At 36.1% G+C, this 20,573-nt stretch overlaps 2 protein-coding genes and 1 pseudogene across 3 annotated transcripts in view; 2 read left to right on the top strand and 1 right to left on the bottom strand.

The window, feature by feature from the left end:
- CDK17 (cyclin dependent kinase 17) overlaps positions 1 to 20,573 on the top strand; it is a 109,979-nt gene that overhangs the window by 13,971 nt on the left and 75,435 nt on the right. The gene's annotated exons all lie outside the window — the stretch shown is intronic.
- LOC475434 (ribosomal protein S6 pseudogene) lies at positions 11,276 to 12,130 on the bottom strand (annotated as a pseudogene).
- LOC119868360 (60S ribosomal protein L38-like) lies at positions 14,250 to 14,670 on the top strand. Its single transcript, XM_038558707.1, has 2 exons — positions 14,250 to 14,359; positions 14,571 to 14,670. Exons 1-2 carry the CDS (start codon positions 14,250 to 14,252, stop codon positions 14,668 to 14,670), a joined length of 210 nt encoding a protein of 69 aa, XP_038414635.1.

Genomic DNA, 20,573 nt, shown 5'->3' with positions numbered 1-20,573 from the left:
ACTCATTAAGAAAATGGGACCAATAGTGTTAGCAGTTGGTGCCTAATGTAGGATGATGATTTCTTATGACCTTTTGTATAGGTATTCATATTTTCCTCACATTACATGTGATGAAACTAGTATTACTGAACAGAATTTTAACAGATATTTGGTGGGAAACTGTTTGGTAGTGCTGTGGAATATTGACTCTTAGAAAATACCACCAGAAATGACCTGGTGAATTTATTGCATAAAGGAGAGAACTACCTTTACAGAGTTGGTAGGATCTGCTAGGGAAAGGGGAGGGTGTGTGAGTGAAGTAGGAAGGGAGAGCAAAGTTGGGATATTTATTGAGGATTTGAAGTCTTTAAGACCGCTATTTCAGTGCAGGAACTGAACTAGTAAGGATTATGAATGATATATAATAGTTTAGGATTGATAGATCTAGCAAAGCAAGGGTTTTGAGGTGAGATTTTTTTTCAAAGTGTTTGAGAAAGTGAATGGTTATTTGCAGCTATTTATTAAAAAGTTGAATAGTGTGCTGTTGGTTTATATGGGGTTTTGGGGAAGTTCCTGAAATGAACAATGAAGTTATTTGCAAATCTTATCTGCCTGGACAAGAGTTTCCTGGAATAGTAAAGTCATGTTGTTGAGGACAACTGAATAGTGATGTCAATGTAGACTGTAAACTCTGGATGTAGATGGTTTCAGTTCTCCCTACCCATTCAGAACCACAATAAAGTTGGATTGTAATTATAAAAAGTATAATTCTTAGGACCAGCTACTAAGACAATATATTCCTTTGGTGAGGGGTTTGACATTGAATTCCCCCAAAGAATGAGGCCTAACTTTGATAATTAAGTTGTCTGAGACACCTAAGTAGGCAGTTGGATATAGGGGTCTGCAACCAAGAAAAGAGATACAAAAGAATCAGAGATGGAAATTTGGGAGTTACTGTTTAGATTGAATTCTTGTGCCTAGATAAGTTTGTCTAAGGAGGAAGCATGGAGTGAGAAGAAAAATACTTGAGCCTTAGACGTTCTAGTGCCTGATAGCTATATGTATGTGGGTGTGTGTGTGCACATGCATACATGTGTGCATGCGTGCAAACCTGTAAAGGAGTGGCTAGAGAGGTTGGAAGAAAGCGAGGATATGTGATCTCTGGAGATGTGGCTGAAAAGTAATGGTCTCAGAACATGAAGGGCTTATATGTCTAGGTGAAGAAAGACCTTTTGGCTCCAGTGGTGAATTTTCACCCAACAAGTTCTGTGCTTGTACAAAATACAGACTGTTCACAACAATATTCAATTATGACATTCTTTACATAAGAATTGCCTAATGGGAATTTTTTTTTTAATTTATTCATGAGATACAGAGAGCAGAGACATAGGCAGAGGGAGAAGCAGGCTCCAGTGGGGAGCTAGATGTGAGACTGGATCCTGCCTGGATCATGCCCATAGCCAAAGTCAGATGCTTACCCACTGAGACACCCAGACATCCCGCCTAATGGTAAATTGTTTGCAGGGTAGTTATTTGAAATTAAGAATATTTTATTAGAAATAATTTTACTAATTCCCACATTACCCCGTAAAAATTAATCTCTCATTTTGACTGTGGTTGGGGAGAGATCAGTAGTATATAGCCTGCAATTTAATTACAGTACATCTATTTGGTGTTAATGCTTCAGGAGTGTATGGTGGAAGAAGTAACATTTATTGAATGCCTACAATGTGCTAGGCATAGTCCATACATTCTAAATTATATATCATGTCTTTTTGAAGTATTTTTTTATTTCCTTCCCCAAAGAGGGATAAATTAAGGTTGGATTTCCCAGTGAGACTTTCCTCAGTGTCTCTATGAAGGATTTGAACCCTGGTTAGGCTTATTCTCAGTTTTTCCTGAACCAGATGGACTTCCTGTGTGCTATATAAACCCTTGGTCAACCAATGCCATGGTTGTATGCAATAAACATTTCACCTGCTGTTAATTAAATGTAGACATATGTTACCTTTCAGCTTTTGAGGAACAAAATTGAACAGGTATTAAGCAATATAGTGAAGCAAAGAAGAAAGGATGTAGGCCCCACTCAGTCTTTGATTAACTAGGATCTTTGATCATAATCCATTTAATTCCTCTTAAGGGAGATATTCAGGTTAAAGAACAGTATCCTATTTGACAGAATTCTGGTTAATTCAGACATTAATGTTTTTTATTTTTATTTTTTATTTTATTTTATTTTTGACATTAATGTTTTTTAAGTGTTTTTCTCTATCCTCATGAAAATCTTTTTAAAAAGTCTGTTATTAACGGGTATACACATTTTGCCCTCTTTTTTTCTTCATTTCACCTTACTTCCACTGTTGGCAAGGGAAGTTGGTCACTATACAGTAGGATTTGTCTTAAAGCTTTCATAAAGAGCTAGTTTTTTAAAAATGTGATAAACTATTATTGTGTCATCAGTGACAGAGTAGCACATTCAGTTGTTTAGATATGTTTTGGTGAGAAAAGTTAGAAAGTTGTCCGTATGCCTTAAGAGCAGATTCATTTTTATCTCGTGCTGGGCATGGCTAAGAACATTCTCAGTGGGAGAATATTACAATAAATATTTACAAAGTGGGAGATATGAGATTTGAGCTTTGAAAATGTTTAGAAGACAACACAATTATTTGGTGGTAACTGAAAAATATGTCATCTGAATAGAATTAAATTGCTATTTTTGAAGGGAATTAAAGTTTCATTCTTACAGTACCTATATGAATATGACCTTTTAAGTATCTAAACATTTTTATGTCTTTCTATTCAAATGAGGTCCCTGAAATGCTTTTTAATTTTCTTACTTGTTGGAGTTAGGAGGCGTTTAAAAGAGTGAATGAAAAAAAAAAAAAAAGAGTGAATGATTAAGCTGAGCCCCACAGGATATCTTTACATTAGTGGAGTCATCATATTATCACCATGTGCTAAAGTCTGATCTTTTCAGTTTGCTGAGCAGTTCATTTTGAGGTGTTGTGGTACTGTAGAATCCTTTGTTACTTAAGGATAAAGTAGAGCATCATTTCAGAAAGACATGGTGAGAAATAATTTGGCTTGATATAACCAATTTTGCAGAGATATGAGTGATAGGATGAGGGTAGGGAGGGACACAAGATTTAAAAAAATATTTCAGTCCTTAAGAAGTTTATAATATGGTGAAACCCAGGAACTTTCCATTTACATAGTTCACTTAATTCTGATGAGTAAATCAATTTAGAAGACCAGATTTTAGATTTGAGGATTGGTCGAGAATGGCCTTAGAACAGCAGCTTTTGTTTTGTTTTGTTTTAATGGTGTATTTTATTTTTTTTATGGTTTTGGCCTTTTAGGTTTTATTTGAGCGTTAAATTAGTTTCAAGTATACAACATACTGATTCAGCAATTCACATATCACCTGGTGCTCATCACCACAAATGCACTTCTTATTCCTCCTCATCTGTTTAACCCATCCCCTATATCCTCCTCCCCTCTGGTAATCATCAGTTTGTTCTCTGTAGTTAAGAGTCTGTTTTTTGATTTGTCTCTTTTTCCCTCCTTTGCTCATTTGTTTTCTTTCTTAAATTCCACATGCGTGAAATCATATGTTATTTGTTTTTCTCTGACTTATTCCACCAGGCATTATATCTCTAACTCCATCTATGTTGTTGCAAATGCAAAAGATTTCATTCTTTTTTATGGCTGAATAATATTCCATTACACACACACACGCATACATATGTATATCTCACTTCTTTATCCATTCATATATTAGTGGATACTTGGGCTGCTTCCATAATTTGGCTATAGTTAATAATACTGCTATAAACATACAGGTGCACCTATCCCTTTGATTTAGTATTTTTGTATTCTTTAGGTAAATGCTTGGTGGTGCAATTCCTGGGTCATAAGGTAGTTCTATTTTAAAATTTTGATGAACCTTCATACTGTTTTCCACAGTGGCTGCACCAGTTTGCATCCCCACCAACAGGGCAGAGGTTTCCTTTTTCCCACATTCTCACCAACATGTTTCTTGTGTTGTTTTTAGTCACTGACAAGTGTGAGGTGATATCTCATTGTAGTTTATTTGCATTTCCCTGATGGTAAGTGATGATAAACATCTCTTCATGTGTCTGTAGGCCATCTAGATGTATGTCTTCTTTGGAGAAATGTCTGTTTCTTCTGCCTTTGTATTTTGTTCGCTTGTTTTTAAGATTTATTCTAGAGAGAGAGAGAGAGAGAGCAGGGGGAGAGGCAGAGGGAGAGAATATCCAATATCCATGAGATCAGGACCTGAGCCAAAGCCAAGAACTGAGTGCTCAAGCAACGAAACCACCCAGGCATTTTCTGCCCATTTTCTAATGGGATTTTTTGTTTTTTGGGTGTTGAGCTTTCTAAGTTCTTCATATATTTTAAATATTAACCCTTCATTGGATATGTCATTTGCAGATACCTTCTCCCATTTTGTAGATTGCCTTTTGGTTTTAGTGATTGCTTAATTTGCTTTGCTGTGCAGAAGCTTTTTAATTTGATGTAGTCCCGATAGTTTATCTTTGCTTTTATTTCCTTGTCTCAGGAGACATATCTAGATAAATACTGTGTTGGCTGATGTCAGAGAAGTTACTGCCTGTGTTCTCTTCTAGGATTTTTATGGTTTCTGGTCTCCTATTTAGGTGTTTAATCCATTTTGAATTTATTTTTGTGTATGGTGCAAGAAAGTGGGCCACTTTCTTTTGCATGTTGCTGACTGGTTTTCTCAACACCATTTGTTGAAGAGACTTGTCTTTTTCCCATTGGATATTCTTTCCTATGTCAAAGATTAATTGGCCATATAATTGTGGTTTCATTTCTGGGTTTTCTGTTCTGTTCTATTGATGTATGTGTCTGTTTTTGTGCCAGCATCATACTGTTTGGATTACTGTAGCTTTATAATATAACTTGAAGTCCAGAGTTGTGATGCCTCCAGCTTTGCTTTTCTTTTTCAAGATTGCTTTGGTTACTTGGGGTCTTTTGTGGTTCCAAACAAGTTTTAGGATTGTTTGTTCTAGTTTTGTGAAAGATGCAGTTCGTATTTTGATAGCATTTGCATTAAATGTGTAGATTGCTTTGGGTAGTATAGACATTTTAACAATATTTGTTCTTTAAATCCTTGAAAAGAATGTCTTTCCATTTCTCTGTATCATCTTCAATTTCTTTCCTCAGTGTGTTATAGTTTTCAGAGCACAGATCTTGCACCTTTTTGGTTAGGTTTATTCTTAGGTATCTTAGTATTTTTGGTGCAATTGTAAATGGGATTGTTTTCTTAATTTCTTTTTGTGTTGCTTCATTATTAATATATAGACATATAACAGATTTCTGTACATTAGTTTTGAATCCTGAGGTTTTACTGAATTTATCAGTCCTAGCAGGTTTTTTTTGTTTTGTTTTGTTTTGTTTTGTTTTGTTTTTGTGGAGTAATTAGTGTTTCCTATGTATGGTATCATGTCTTTGGTAAATAGTGAAAGTTTTGCTTCTTTACCAATTTAGAGGCCTCTTATTTCTTTTTATTGTCTGAATGCTATGGCTAAGAATTTCAGTACTATGTTGAATTCAAATGATGAGTGTGGACATCCCTGCCTTATTCCTGACTGTAGAGAATAAGCTCTCAGTTTTTTTTTTTTTTTTCCCATTTAGGATAATATTAGCTTGAGTTTTTCATATATGGCTTTATAATGTTGAAGTACATTCCTCTAAAATTACTTTGTTGAGGTTTTTTTTTATCATGAATGGGTGTTGTACTTTGTCAAATGCTTTTTCTACATCTATTGAAATGATCATATGGTTCTTATCTTTTATTTTTTTTTTTTAGATTTTATTTTTAATTAATCTATACACCCAACTTGGTGCTTGAAGGGTGGACATTACATTTATTGAACCAGCCAGGTGCTCCTCCTTTCTCATATTGATGTGATGTATCATGTTGATTGATTTGCAGAGATTGACCCACCTTTACACCCCAAGAATAAATCTCACTTCATCTTGGGGAATGGTTTTTATAATGTATTGTTGGATCTGGTTTGCTAATATTTTGTTGATTTTTGCATCTGTGTTCATCAAGGATATTGGCCTGTAGTTCTCGTTTGTGGTGGTGTCTTTATCTGGTTTTGGTATCAGGGTAATGGCCTCGCAGAATGAATTTGGAAATTTTCCTGCCTATTCTATTTTTTGGAATAGTTTGAGAAGACTAGGCATTAACTCTTCTTTAAATGTTTAGTAGAATTTGCCTGTGAAACCATCTGGTCAAACTTTTGTTTGTTGGAAGTTTTTGGATTACTGATTCAGTTTCTTTGCTGGGAATTGGTCTGTTCAGATTTTGGATTTCTTGTTTCAGTTTTGGTAGTTTATATGTTTCTAGGAATTATCCATCTTCTCTAGGTTGCCCAATTTGTTGGCATATAGTTTTTTAGACTATTCCCTTGTAATTGTATTTCTCTGAGGTTGGTTGTTATTTCTTCCCTCTCATTCTTATATATTGGAGTTATTTCTCTTTTGTTCTTTGTAACTCTTTCTAGAGGTTTATCAATTGTATTGATTTTTTTTTTTTCCTCAAAGAACCAGTTCCTGGTTTCATTGATCTACTGTTTTTTTTTAGTTTCTTTATTACTCATTTCTTCTCTAATCTGTATTATTTCCTTCGTTCTGTTCATTTCAGGTTTTGTTCTTTTCCTGACTCTGTTAGGTATAATAAGTTGTTTGAGGTTATTCTTGCTACTGAGGCCAGTATTGCTATGAACTTCTGTCTTAGAACTGCTTTTGTTGCATCCCAAAATACTTGGACCACTGTGCTTTCATTTTCATTTGTTTCCTTGTATTATTTTATTTCTTCTTTTATTTTCTTATTGACCTACTCATTGCATAATAGTATATTATTTATCTATGTATTTGTGGTCTTTCCAGAATTTTTCTTGTGGTTGACTTCTAGTTTCATAGTGTTGTGGTCAGGAAAGTTGCATGGTATGACTTTGATGTTCTGAATTTGTTGAGACTTGTTTTGTGGGCTAATGGGAAATACGTTCTGGAGAGTGTTTCATGTACACTTCAAAAGAATGTGTATTCTGCTGTTTTAGGATGGAATGTTCTGAATGTATCTGTTAAATCCATCTGGTCTAGTGTGTCATTCAAAGCCATGTTTCCTTATTGAGTTTGTTTAGATGATCTGTCCACTGATGTAAGTCCCCTATTATCGTATCATTATTGATTAGTTCCTTCATGTTTGTTATCAAATGTTTTATGTATTTGGGTGCTCTTATGTTGGGTGCACAAATATTTACAGTTGTTTTATCTTCTTGTTGGGTTGTCTCCTTTATTGTTATATAATGTTCTTTGTTTCCAGTTTTCTTTTGACACCCATTTGCATGATAAATGTTTCTCCATCCCCTTACTCTCAATGTGCTGGCATCCTTAGGTCTAAAATGAGTCTCATTTTTAAGATAAGTCTTGTTCTTTCTTAAACCTTTTCTGTCACCCTATGTTTTTTGGTGGCATTTAGTCCAATTTCATTCAGAGTAATTATTGATAGGTATGTATTTATTGTCATTTTATTATTTTGTGTTTTTTTCTGAAGATTTTTCTCTCTTTCTTTCATGGTTTGTTGATTTTCTTAAGTGATAGATTTGGATTTCTTTTTCTTTATTCTTTGCGTATTAGTGGTTTTTGATATAAAGTTACCATCAGGTTTGTATTAATCTGCATATAGCAGTCTATAGTAAGTTGATGGTCATTTATGTTTGAATCCATTCTTTATTCCTCTTCTCACATTTTATGTATATATTGTTGTATTTTACATCCTTTTATTTTGTGAGTTTCTTGACTGATTTTTTACAGAAATACTCATTTTTTACTGCTATTGTGTTTCATACCTTTATACTGTTACTTTTGGTCTCTCCTTTCCACTCAGAGAGTCCCCTTTAATATTTCTTGTTGGGCTGGTTTGGTAGTCATGAACTCCTTTAGTTTTTGTTTGTCTGGAAATCTTTATCTCTACTTCTATTTTGAATCATAGCCTTGCTGGATAGGGTTTTCTTGACTGTAGATTTTTCTCATTTAGCACCTTGAATGCATCATGCCAGGCCCTTCTGGCTTGGAATGTTTCTACTGAAAAATCCCCTGCTAGCCTTATGGTTTTCCCTTTTAAGTTCTGTCTCCTTTTGTCTTTCTGCTTTTAAAATTTTCTGTCACTATATTTTGCCAGTTTAACTAGTCTGTCTTGGGATGAATCTGCTTTTGTTGATTTTGATGGAAGTTTTCTGTGCCTCCTATTTGTTTTCTTCCCCAGATCAGGGAATTTTTTAGTTATTATCCAAATGAATTTTCTGTCCCCTTTCTCTTTCTTCTTTTTGGACTCCTGTAATTTGGATGTTTTTACGTTTGGTTAAGTCACTATGTTCCTTACATTTATTCTCATTTTGCATAATTCTTTTTGCTCTCTTTTGTTCAGCTTGATTACTTTATATTACTCTGTCTTCTCAGTAATTCATTCCTTTGCTTCTTTCAGCCTTTCATTCCATCAAGAGTGTTTCTCATTTTGTTTATTGAGCCCTTTATGTCTGCTGTTATTTATCTCTCTGTAAGGGTCTTACTCAAGTCTTCCACTTTTTTCTCAAATCAGTGAGTACCCTAATGATCATTGTTTAAAATCCTGTAAAATCAGATGTATTACTTATATCTGTTTTGATTAGATCTCTGGCCATGACCTTGTCTTGTTTTTTGATTTGAGACATTTTTCTCTGTCTTCTCATTTTAAGTCTTACTGCCTTTTTCTTTGTGTTAGAAAAGTCAGCTTAAATCTCCTGTTCTTAAGGTAATAATGGCCTTATGAAAAGAGGTTCTGTAATGCCCTGCTGTGTAGTGTCTCCTGTTCCCCAGGGCCTGGCACTTCAGAGAGTGCCTCCAGTGTGTGTTGTGTGCACTCTCCTTTTGTATTCTGGGTGCTCTATCCTTCAGGCCAATAGTGTGCAGAAGCTTTACTGCTATGGGCAATGTTTTGTCTCTGGCCTGAATGTGGTGAGTATTAACCTTGTGTGCTCTTCTCTGTTTGTGAAATGAGACCTGTTGCCACAGCCACCAGAACCAACGCCCCACAGAACTCCTGGGTCGGGAGACTGGGTATAGGCAGGAGTTTGGGCTGGTCTTGTTGGGGAGGGGGCTCACCTTGCCAAGGCAAGTAAGTCTGGAAAGGGTGTGGTTCCACTGGAGCATTAGAAGGCAGGGCTTGGTGTAAGCAATTAGGTAGCTGGTGGTGGTGCTACACTGATAACCTCAGGGGGCCTTCTCTCCTCACAGAGAGGGAAGGATAGCCTCTCCATGAAGGCCGCCTCTCTGGGACATGCTCAAGATGAGCAAATCAGCTACCACCGTGTGCCCTAGGAGCTCTTAAGATCGCTGTTTCCATGCTGTATGTCCATGGGTTGTTTGCCTTCATTCTAAGAGCAGCACAGTGCCCTTGGGGCTCTATCCCAGCCAAGCCTGCTGACCACTAAAATTCCAAGCTTTAACTCTGTTAGTTGCAAGAACTCAAGAACTCAAGCCCTTCTCCCTTTCCAAGACAGTTGCTGTGGAGATTGACTTTTCCCTGTGTGCTGGGCTGTCTTTCATCCTTCTCTGCAACTGTGTCTCTCTCCCCACCTCAGTGGCCAACATCTGTTTCTCTCCCAAGCCCTGTCTCTGTACTTCCTACCTTTTTAAGTGTGGCTTCTTCTCTACTTTTAGTTGTGGAGTTTGTTCTGCTGGTCTTTGGGTCAATTTTGGGGGTGTTTAAGATTATTTGATGGTTACATAGTTGTATTCATGGGACAAGGTGAGCCTAGGGTCTCCTACCATCTTTCATCCTCCATCTAGAGCAGCAGCTTTTTCAACCTTTTTCGTCTCTGGACTTCTTTATGTTCTTTAATTTTAATTTACTTAAAATGAAACAAATTAATCACAGTGCATATTTTAAATGAAAAATAACTTTAAAAACATGGCAATAATATTACCGTTGTTTTATGTATTTGTAGATCTCTTTCCTGTCTAGCTCAATAGGAAACAGCTGGATTCTCTCCTCTACTTTTGCATTTCCACCTGTTGCAATATTCCATGCAGTGTAGTTTTTGGAAAACTCTGCTGTACACTTGAGAGAAAAGTGAGAAAGGCAAGTAACTTCTTAGTATCACTATAAAAATAATTTTGATCTCAGGACCAGACACCCCTGTAAAGATTTTACAGATTGCACTTTGAGAACTTATGAATCAAAATGAAATTGGATCCTAATCCCATGCTTGACCTTCTCTCAGTTGGATATTCTTAGGGGCAATTTTTTTTAAAGATTTTATTTATTTATTTATGAGAGACACAGAAGGAGAGAGGCAGAGATACAGGCAGGGGGAGAAGCAGGCTCCATGCAGGGAGCCCAATGTGGAACTCCATCCCGGGTCTCCAGGATCACACCCTGGGCTGAAGGTGGCACTAAACTGCTGAGCCACCTGGGCTGCCTTTAGTAAACTGCAATTGGAGTATTCTATATATGGCCAGATTTTATTAGCAACTGAATATAACTCTATCTTTTTTAATTCCCATGAAAGCCTAATGAGTTGGTGTTGCTCCACAATGCTAAGTGAGGAAACAGACTCAAAAATTTTAGCAAATTTGCCTGAGATCACATTGTTTGCAAGTCTGGCCATTTCCAATTGATAATGCCTAAGTGACAGTAAAAAGGAACGAAAGGTACAAAAGAACCAAAGCCTATATAGCTCCAAGGCTATTCAAAGTAGAAGATACCCAGAAGTAGATTCCAGAATTGGAATTTGGTGAGTTACTGGAGCTTAACAAAAATTGCCCCTAAGAGGGCAGCCCGGTGGCTCAGCAGTTTACTTGGAAAATTAAAAGGATATTTTCTGTTTATGTTTCTTATCTTGGCGATCAGAAAATATCTTTAAGAATTAGTGGGCAACAGGATTGGCCTATACTCAAATCTTAGGAGGCACCGTGCCCAGAGAGGGCCCCAAAGCTGTTTTGCTGGCTCTGGAGCAGCTGACTAACCAGATGTATAGCACATCGATCTGGTCATAATTGCTTTCATCCTAGAGCAGAGCAAGTTAACACAATTTAGATCAAGAGCCACATAAGAAGATCCTGACCTCAGGATAACCTCTCATTTCCTACCTTTGAAACAAGGAACAATTCCTAACTTCTAGCCACCAAATTGCATGGGAACATATAGCTACATCTAAAGATTGTGACCTTTTGACTTTCTTTCTTTCTTTTTTTTTTTTTTTTGGTGTCTGATCTTATTTATTTTGTCACTCTTAGAGAATCTCATTTTTGACTGGACTCAGACTTAGAGGTAGAAGCTCTCAGAAAGGACAGCCTCCGTCTCTCGGCAATCTGTTCCTGGTGTTTTTCTTTGGCCTCCTTCATTCTCTTGGCCAAAAGTTTAGCATATTCTGCAGCCTCTTCCTTATTTTTCTTAGTACACTGTTTTTTCAAAGCAATACGCCGACGTTTGTGTTGGAGGACACGTGGAGTAACAAGACGCTGAATCTTGGGTGCTTTGGTTCTAGGTTTCTTACCTTCTTTGTTTAGGGGCTTTCTAACAACATACTGGCGGACATCGTCTTCTTTTGACAGATTAAAAAGCTTTTGGATTCTGCTGGCTCTTTTGGGCCCCACGCGACGAAGCACAGTAGTATCCGTGAGTCCAGGAATATCCTTCTCCCCTTTTTTCACAATAACCAAATTGAGAACACTGAGATTGGCATCCACAATGCAACCCTGAACAGATTTGCACTTCCTCTCTCCAGTCCTCCTGTGTCGGTAGCAGGAATGCCCCTTACTCAGCAGCAGGCGGATGCGGCCGTTGGTCAAGACAGCCTGCTTCATGGGGAAGCCTTGTTTGTCATTGCCACTACTGATTCGCACCACGTAACCCTTCCATTCCTCACCCAGAGCATCGGCAGCAACTTCTGTGGCCATATGCTTCTCATAAAAGGTACGCAGTTTGCGTGCATCATCCACTTCAATGAGTTTCTGGCAGCCAGTAGCTGGGAAAGAGATGTTCAGCTTCATCCTGATGCGGCCTACCGCCTCGGAGGTGCCACGAAAAAGAGCACCTTTTGACTTTCTTAACACTTTATACAGATGGATTCAGAATAATAAACAATAGTTTTAACCTACTGTTCTTTGTTGAACAGAGAAATAATCCTTCCCCTTCTCTACTTATTTTTTCCTATTGAAATCTTTCTAGACCATTTCTATAGATGCAGTAGACCTGAGACTTTATAAACTCATCCTTTTCCAAAAAAAGCATACCAAAAGTGTGACAACTCTTTTGTCTGTGTTAGACAGCAAATCATTGTTTCTTGATACACACATTTTCAGATCATTGCTCTTGAATGATTATTATTCTCTACATATTCCTGCTGGGTTTTATGGAGCTTTATTTTCTAGAGATTTCAACTTCATTTCTGCTATGATGCACATGGTAGAATAGATAATTTCATATATGGAAAACTATAAGTTACTGGATAGACAAGAGGGATCCACAAAAAATTGTGAGCAATTTTTTAAGATTTTATTTATTTATTCGAGAGAGAGAAAACAAGTGGGAGAGAAACATGCAGACTCTGTGTTGAGCGTGGAGCCCAACTCAAGGCCCTGATTCCTGGACCAGAGCCAAAACCAAGGGTCAGACGCATAACCAAGTGAGCTGCCCAGGTGCCCCAGTTGTGAACAATTTCTAACTCATTAACTATAAAGCCACTTTCATTTTTGGGAATTTAAGGTTATTATAGAAATAACCTTAAATGTAGTACATAAAGTGCAGTTCACATATTTCTTACTTTGATGATAAGAAATTCAAGTGCTTAAAACATGAGCACGGAATACTTATTGAAAGCATTAATTACACAATCGAGAACTGTTGTTTTACTTTGTAAGTCTTCCTGATACCAAAGGAACTACCACCATAGTAGAAGTCTCTGTGCTTGACTTTTGGAAGATATACTGAGTTGGGGAAAAAAAAAAAAGGAAGGGCAACAATCATTAAAAATGTCATGAAATGGGATCCCTGGGTGGCGCAGCGGTTTGGCGCCTGCCTTTGGCCCAGGGCACGATCCTGGAGACCCGGGATCGAATCCCACATCGGGCTCCCGGTGCATGGAGCCTGCTTCTCCCTCTGCCTGTGTCTCTGCCTCTCTCTCTCTCTCTCTCTGTGACTATCATAAATAAATACAAATTAAAAAAAAAAGTCATGAAATGAGAGGAAAAAGAAATACGGAAGTAATAAAATGTATTGAGGTGTTTTGTAAGCATTGTAATTTTGTTGACTTACGTAGTTAGTATCTTTCTACTTAGAAAAAAACAACAGGACCCAGACGTTTACACAACATCACATCCTTTGGAGTTGTATACCTTTCTGTTGACTGATGGCATTAAACCACCTATAATTTTGCTAAATCCTCATAGGCCACTGATACATATTTTCTAAGTGTCCAGAGTTACAGCTATGTGATATTCCTGACTTATGTAGGATCAAATTATGGATCTTAGCCTTAGCCGGTTACCATTAACTGACTTTGTTTTGGCAGTTGACTTTTTTTTTTTTTTTAAGATTTTATTTATTTATTCATGAGAGACACACACACAGAGGCAGAGACACAGGCAGAGAGAGAAGCAGGCTCCATGCAGGGAGCCTGATGTGGGACTCCATCCTGGGCCTCTAGGATCATACCCTAAGGCAGGCCCCAAACTGCTGAGCCTCCCAGGCATCCCAGGATAGTTTACTTTATTAAATAGCAGCTTATAATTCCACTTAGTTTTCAAAGATGCTTTTTATTTTCTTCATGTCTATTTGTCCTGTATGTTGCAATACACTAGATAGAATGACATATTATATAGTATATAATGTTATTATATCAGTGGCTGTGGTTTATTATACTTAGAACTAAAAGACTTCAGTATATAACCTAGTCCTGTATTTGAAGGACTGGGTTATAATGTCCATAAAAGTAATCACAGAAATGACTTGCTATGTAGCAAGGTAACACCTGTGTTCATATAGTAATGAGTGTGCCCTGTTTCTCTGATGGAGTGTCTGATACTTGACAGTACTGTTTTCAAAGAGTTCATTGATAATTATAAATAATTTTATTTAAAAATACACTGGGTAGGTCTTTTGGGTGGTGCCCTCTGCACATTCTCTGCATCCCTTGTAGCCATCCCTCTGCACACTCTCTGCATCCCTTGTAGCCATGCCTCACAAAATTGAAGAATTCAAAAACTTTCTGCTCATGGCCAGGCTAAAGGATGCCAAATCTGTCAAGATCAGGAAAAATGTGGATAATGTGAAGTTTAAAGTTTGATACAGGGATCCCTGGGTGGCGCAGCGGTTTGGCGCCTGCCTTTGGCCCAGGGCGCGATCCTGGAGACCTGGGATCGAATCCCACGTCGGGCTCCAGGTGCATGGAGCCTGCTTCTCCTTCTGCCTGTGTCTCTGCCTCTCTCTCTCTCTGTCTCTGTCTCTCTGTTACTATCATTAAAAAAAAAAAAATTAAAAAAAATAAAGTTTGATACAGCAGATACCTTTATACATTGGTCATCACAGATAAAGAGAAAGAAGAGAAACCGAAGCAGTCCCTGCCCCCAGGTTTGGCAGTGAAGGAGCTGAAATGAACCTGGCACACTGGTTTGAAGTGTATTAAAATTCTTAAAAATACGTGTGTGTGTGTGTGTGTGTGTGTAATGGCTAGTCTAGAAAGTCTGGATGGCATTGGAGGGTCAGATACCTCTTCTCAGAAGTGTGGCAGTAAAACTAGAAATAGTTGAAAATTTTTCCTAACCGTTTGTGGTATTGAGTCTGGAAATTCTTTATGATTCTCCCCAAGAAGAAATGATCAGAGGCCTACTAAAGGAGGAAAGAGGCATGTTTATAGGTCTTCTGTAAAGGTAATATTTATAGTATTATCTACTTTGTATAAACCTAGTTTTAAAAATACTTTAAAAATTCTATTAGAATATTCTCATTAGGAAATAATTTGTATACTTTAATATGACAGTAAATGAAATTTGGTAACTTTTACAGATAATTTGATGTTGCTAAAATTGCTTTATGGTGTGGTTTTTCTTTTGAAAAAGATCGCACATTCTTTGACTCAGTTTTATTCAAGAATATTATAAAAATTAAAAGGAAAGATAATTTGTATTTCACTTGTGATATGCACATGAGCCAACTTCTTTGTGAACAGATTAATGGAAGGAACACATAGGTATTAAATTTCTATTTTATTAGGATTTATTTAGTAGATTAATGAATCTATGGTGACTCACTTAAGTTTTGAGCTTTTGTTTCCTCATTTGCATAACAGGAATGGTAAATAATTATACCTTTTTACCTTACAGAGTCATTTTAAGAATCAAATAAGATGTGAAGACTGCTTATAAACTCCATAGGGCTAGGTACATAATGGTGCCATTCATGTTATTTTAATAGTAAATTGGTAAATGAATTATCTACATGTGTCTATTAGTACATATCTCATCTTTGGGGAGAAAAGCAATTTTATTTTTATTTAACATTGAATGATATATTTAAGGATAATTTTAAACCTTTAAAATTCTTATGGATAAATACATAATAAATAATAATACAATGTATAGGATCTCATTTTATAAATATCCAGAGGATTTTTAAACTGACAAAAGGTATTTGAGGCAAAAAGACAAAGGTTTGTTGTCTAAAAAAGATTTTATCATAACTGATACTTTTTGCAAATTAAGCACCTTCCTTATATAGCTTGTTCTGTCTCCTGTTTGTTTTGACCTCATACGTTCTTGAACATATTTAATAGCTTTCATGGATGAGACTGAGGTATAACTGAATTCTCAGCATTTTCCCTAAAATGGAGCAGTAATTTGCTAATCTTAATTTTTTTTTTTCAAGGCAGTTTTTGGTTTATTTGTGAAACATAGAGGAAAATATTTTCATTTTCCCATTTAGAAAGTACTGTAGACCAAGTATATTGAGGTGATTTCCTAAAGTACTTGCTGTGTTTCTTTATAGAAACTGAGAGGATTATTGAGAGGATATGTTTAAAGCAATAAGAAAACAAGATGGAAAGAAACAACATAAAAAACAAGTATAATATAGCTAGATGATTTAACATATGTGTAATTGGAGTCCCTAAGTGTTATGCTCTGAATGTTTGGTCCCCAAATTTCATGTCAAAATCCTAATGCCCATTGTGATGGTATTAGGATGTGAAGTTTTAGGGAGGTGCTGAGGTCATGAGGGTGGGGCTTTCATGCGTGGGATTAATGCTTATATAAAAGAAATCCTCCAAAGTGAGAGAATACAGCAAGAAGTCTATAGCACAGAAGAGGGTCCTCACATGATCGTGCTGGCACCTTGATCTCAGACTTTCAGCTTCCAGACCATGAGAAATTTCTGTTGTTTATAAGCTCTCTAATCTATGGTATTTTGTTATAGCAGCAAAGCAGATTAAGACATTGATGAAATGGTTAGGGGAAAGGGGCAAAAGCAATATTTGAAGAAATAATGGCTATTTTTCAGAACTCTTAAGACCACTGATGGAGGAAGTTTGGTGAACCCAAAATAGGATAAATAATGAACTCTTACCTTTGGTATTTTAGAAAACTATTCATAGCATTACTAAGCTAAAAGAAATAATAATTCTATTTATTAAGTAGTTAACAACTTAAAAGTAGGAGTCAGTAGTACTATGTCTGCCTGCTGTTATATTTTCCTCAGCATACTGTTCCAGATCACAGTGCTGAAACCCACATAAAAACAGAAGGAGGAAAAGACATGTTAGTTACAGAGGAATCATAAGAATTTTCAAAGTTTACTTTTCAACTACTATGTAAGTTAAAAGACAGTGGAATAACCCCTTTAAAGTGCTAAAAGAAGTAGACAACCAGTAATTCTATACTCTGAAAATATCCTTAGAAAAATAAAAATGAAATAAATATATTCTTGCATAAACAAAAACTGAGAGAAGTCATTAGCAGCATGCCCACACTTCAGGAAATATTAAGGAAGTCCACCAGGCTACAGGAAAAAATTCTCAAGTAGAAGCATGATTGAATACAGAGTACTGTAATAGCTAAATATGGCAGGCAAGGCTGTTAATTGCTTAAACCAGCAGTTTTAACAATGTTCTCATATTCCATTAGAAATGTTATATTGGAAAACAGTATAACATGTAGAAGTAATTATGTGACCATAGTAGCAAAAAGAGGAAGTAAATAGAATTAAATTACAAGAATCTCATTTATATGGGACATGATAAAAGTACTAGTTTAAGATAGAAAATAAAGATGCATTTTTGTATCTTTACAGTAACCACTGAAAGAATGAATGATGCTAAAAGATAAGCCTATAGAATACATAAAATAGAATAATATTCGATTAATAAAAAATGAAAGAAGAACAAAAGACAGACGAGAACGGGGGTCAAATGGAAAATAAAATAGAAAGATGGAAAAAAAAAAAAGAAAGATGGTAGACTTAAACTCAACTATATCAGTAATTAAATGCAAATGGACTAAATGTTTCCATTATAAGACAGATTATCAGCCTGAATAAAAAAAAGCAAAACCCAACTATATGCTGTTCACAAAGCATAAACAATTTCAGAGTAAAAATATGGGAAACAATGTAGCATGCAAATGTTAGCTAAGAAATGGCATGTGTGACTATACTAATAGATATAGTAGCTTTAGGCAAGAAACATTATTGGAGATAAGGGATAATGTTAAAAGGGTCAATGTATTAGATATAACAGTTCTAATTTGTATATACATAATATAAAGCAAAAATTGAGCTAAAAGGAAAAGAGTCCACAATTATAGTTGTAGATTTATTTATTTATTTATTTATTTATTTATTTATTTATTTATTTATTTATTTATTTATTTATGATAGTCACAGAGAGAGAGAGAGAGAGGCAGAGACACAGGCAGAGGGAGAAGGCAGGCTCCATGCACCGGGAGCCCGATGTGGGATTCGTTCCCGGGTCTCCAGGATCGCGCCCTGGGCCAAAGGCAGGCGCCAAACCGCAGCGCCACCCAGGGATCCCAGTTGTAGATTTAATAAACCTCTCTGATAGAACAAGTAGACAAAAAAAATCTGTGGGAAATGAACAGTGACCTTTACCTCACACCAACTACAAAGAAGTAATTGAAAATGGTCAATGGTCTTAAATTGTAAGGCTAAAAATATAAAACTTGTAGAATAAAAATACAGAAAAAATATTTGTGATAATGTACCAGAAATTTTAGGATGCAAAGAGAACCAACCATAAAAAACAAGAGAGAACAAAAGGCAAGCCATAGAACAGAGATTTCCAATGCATGTTCGACAAAGGACTTAAACCCAAAGAAGTCTTAAGACAACTCTATTTAAAGTGGACAAAAGATTCGAAGAAGTTATATGAATTATACGTGAGATTAGTCACTAGGAAAATACAAATTAAAATGGCAGATGCATCAGAATGACTAGAATTTAAAAAAGATAATGTGTTTATGATGATGTGGAATAACTAGAACATATACCTTGCTGGTGGAATGTAAAACCTGTACGGCCACTTTGGAAAATGGGCCATTCTTTAGAAAGTTAAGTGGACATCTACCATAATGACCCAGCAAAAAAGATTTGTACAAGAATGTTCATAGGAACTTTAATCACTGTATTCAGAAACTGGAAACAAATGTTCATTAACAGGCTAATGAAGAAAATGTGGTATATCCATATAGTGGAATACTCTTCAGCAACAGCAAGAAACTGGATGCACACAACAACATGGATTAATCTCAGTATCATGCTGAATATAGAAGTCACACATGTAAGAATAAATACTCTTCCATGACTCCGTTTATGTGGAATTTCTAAAAAATACTATCTTAAGGAGCTGACACAAAGCTGCTAATGGAGCTGCTGGATCACCTTGCAGCACTGTGACTTCTCTTTCATTGTGCAGAGTTTATTATTTTTTAAGTCATGATCTCTTGAATAAGTAGTACTTCATGGGAGCCTAAGATTCTGTGGAACCTCAGTTGAAAAAGTTTGCTGACACCTGAACTAGAGAATCTTCTGATATATTTATTTACAATTATTTCAGAAGTATACTATAAATATTTCTTTTTTGAAAACTTTTGATGTAAGAAAGCAGAATTTATCATAAATACAATTTTAACAGCATTGTTGGAATACAGTTTCTGTGTAAAACTTACCCCTTCAAAATGTATAGTTTGGTGGTTTTTTAAAATATATTTACGTTTATACAGTCATCACCGTAGTCTGATTTCAGAACATTTTCATGGCCACCTCAGAAACTGTATCCATTCTTCTCCATCCTCTCCCATCTCCTTCCTTAGCCTGCAAATGTTGAATAAAATTATTTAGCCCACCAGTTTAAAATGAACAGAAGTGAACTAAGGTTAATATTTATGCTATTGAGTAAGTAAAAAGATAATACTGTAAGGGAAATAAAAATAGAAGTTTAAGAAACCAAAATACTTATATGCACTATAAGAACTGATACAAGAGCAATCGGCAATAAAAAAGTTACTAAAATATATTCTGAGATAATACCTCTTCTCAGTACATTAGATTTTTCTTTTCTTTTTTTTTTTTTTAAGATTCTATATATTAGCATGAGCAGGGTCAGGGAGGGGGAGAAGCAGAAGCAGACTCCCCGCTGAGCAGGGACTCTGACTCAGGGCTCATCCCAGGACCCTGGTATCAGACCTGAGCCGAAGACACTGGGTGCCTCAGTACTTTAGATTATTAATGTGGTAGAGTTCTTTCAGGAATTCATAAAAGTCCATGAAAGAACTCATGCAGTCATAGTTTAACTTACAGCATCTTTTTCCCATTAGTGATTTATGCAATAATGCTGTGTTCTATAATCGATGGCATCTTCAATTTGGTGAAATATATGGTATTTTGAAGTGATGTATGTGTAAGTCATCTATTCCAGAGGAAGATTCAGAACATTTCAGGCAATAAAAATATTAAAATTAATTACTAGGAAAATATTTTGTCCAAAAGAAAAAGCTATTTACATTTTTGAAATAATGAAATAGCATTCATCTAAAATTTTAGCAATTCAGGCCTGTCATTAATTCACATTAATCTTGTGACAATATTTGAATACATGAGAGTTTTAAAGTTTCATATAGATACTAAATTGGAGCCACAAGATTGTTTTCAAACTCTTGAGGTTCTGATTTTTTTTTTTTTTTAAAGATTTCATTTATTTATTCATGAGAAACAGAGAAAGAGAGAGAGGCAGAGACACAGGCAGAGGGAGAAGCAGGCTCCATGCAGGGAGCCCGATGTAGGACTCGATCCCGGGGCTCCAGGATCACGCCCTGGGCCGAAGACAGATGCTCAACCTCTGAGCCACCCAGGCATCCCTTGAGGTTCTGATTTTGTTGAGAAGGTCGGTGCATTGCCTAATTTATAGAGTACAGCAAGGGTGGTGGTTCTTTTAAAGTTTGGAGTGTTAAAGTAGGTGCTCTTATTTTAGTGTTGACTATATAATTTCCTCAAA

Source organism: Canis lupus, chromosome 15, assembly GCF_011100685.1.
Source record: "Canis lupus familiaris isolate Mischka breed German Shepherd chromosome 15, alternate assembly UU_Cfam_GSD_1.0, whole genome shotgun sequence".
NCBI classification, from domain to species: Eukaryota; Metazoa; Chordata; class Mammalia; order Carnivora; family Canidae; genus Canis; species Canis lupus.
The sequence above is the reverse complement of the archived record's forward strand: the minus strand, read 5'-3'. Positions and strand labels throughout refer to the sequence as shown.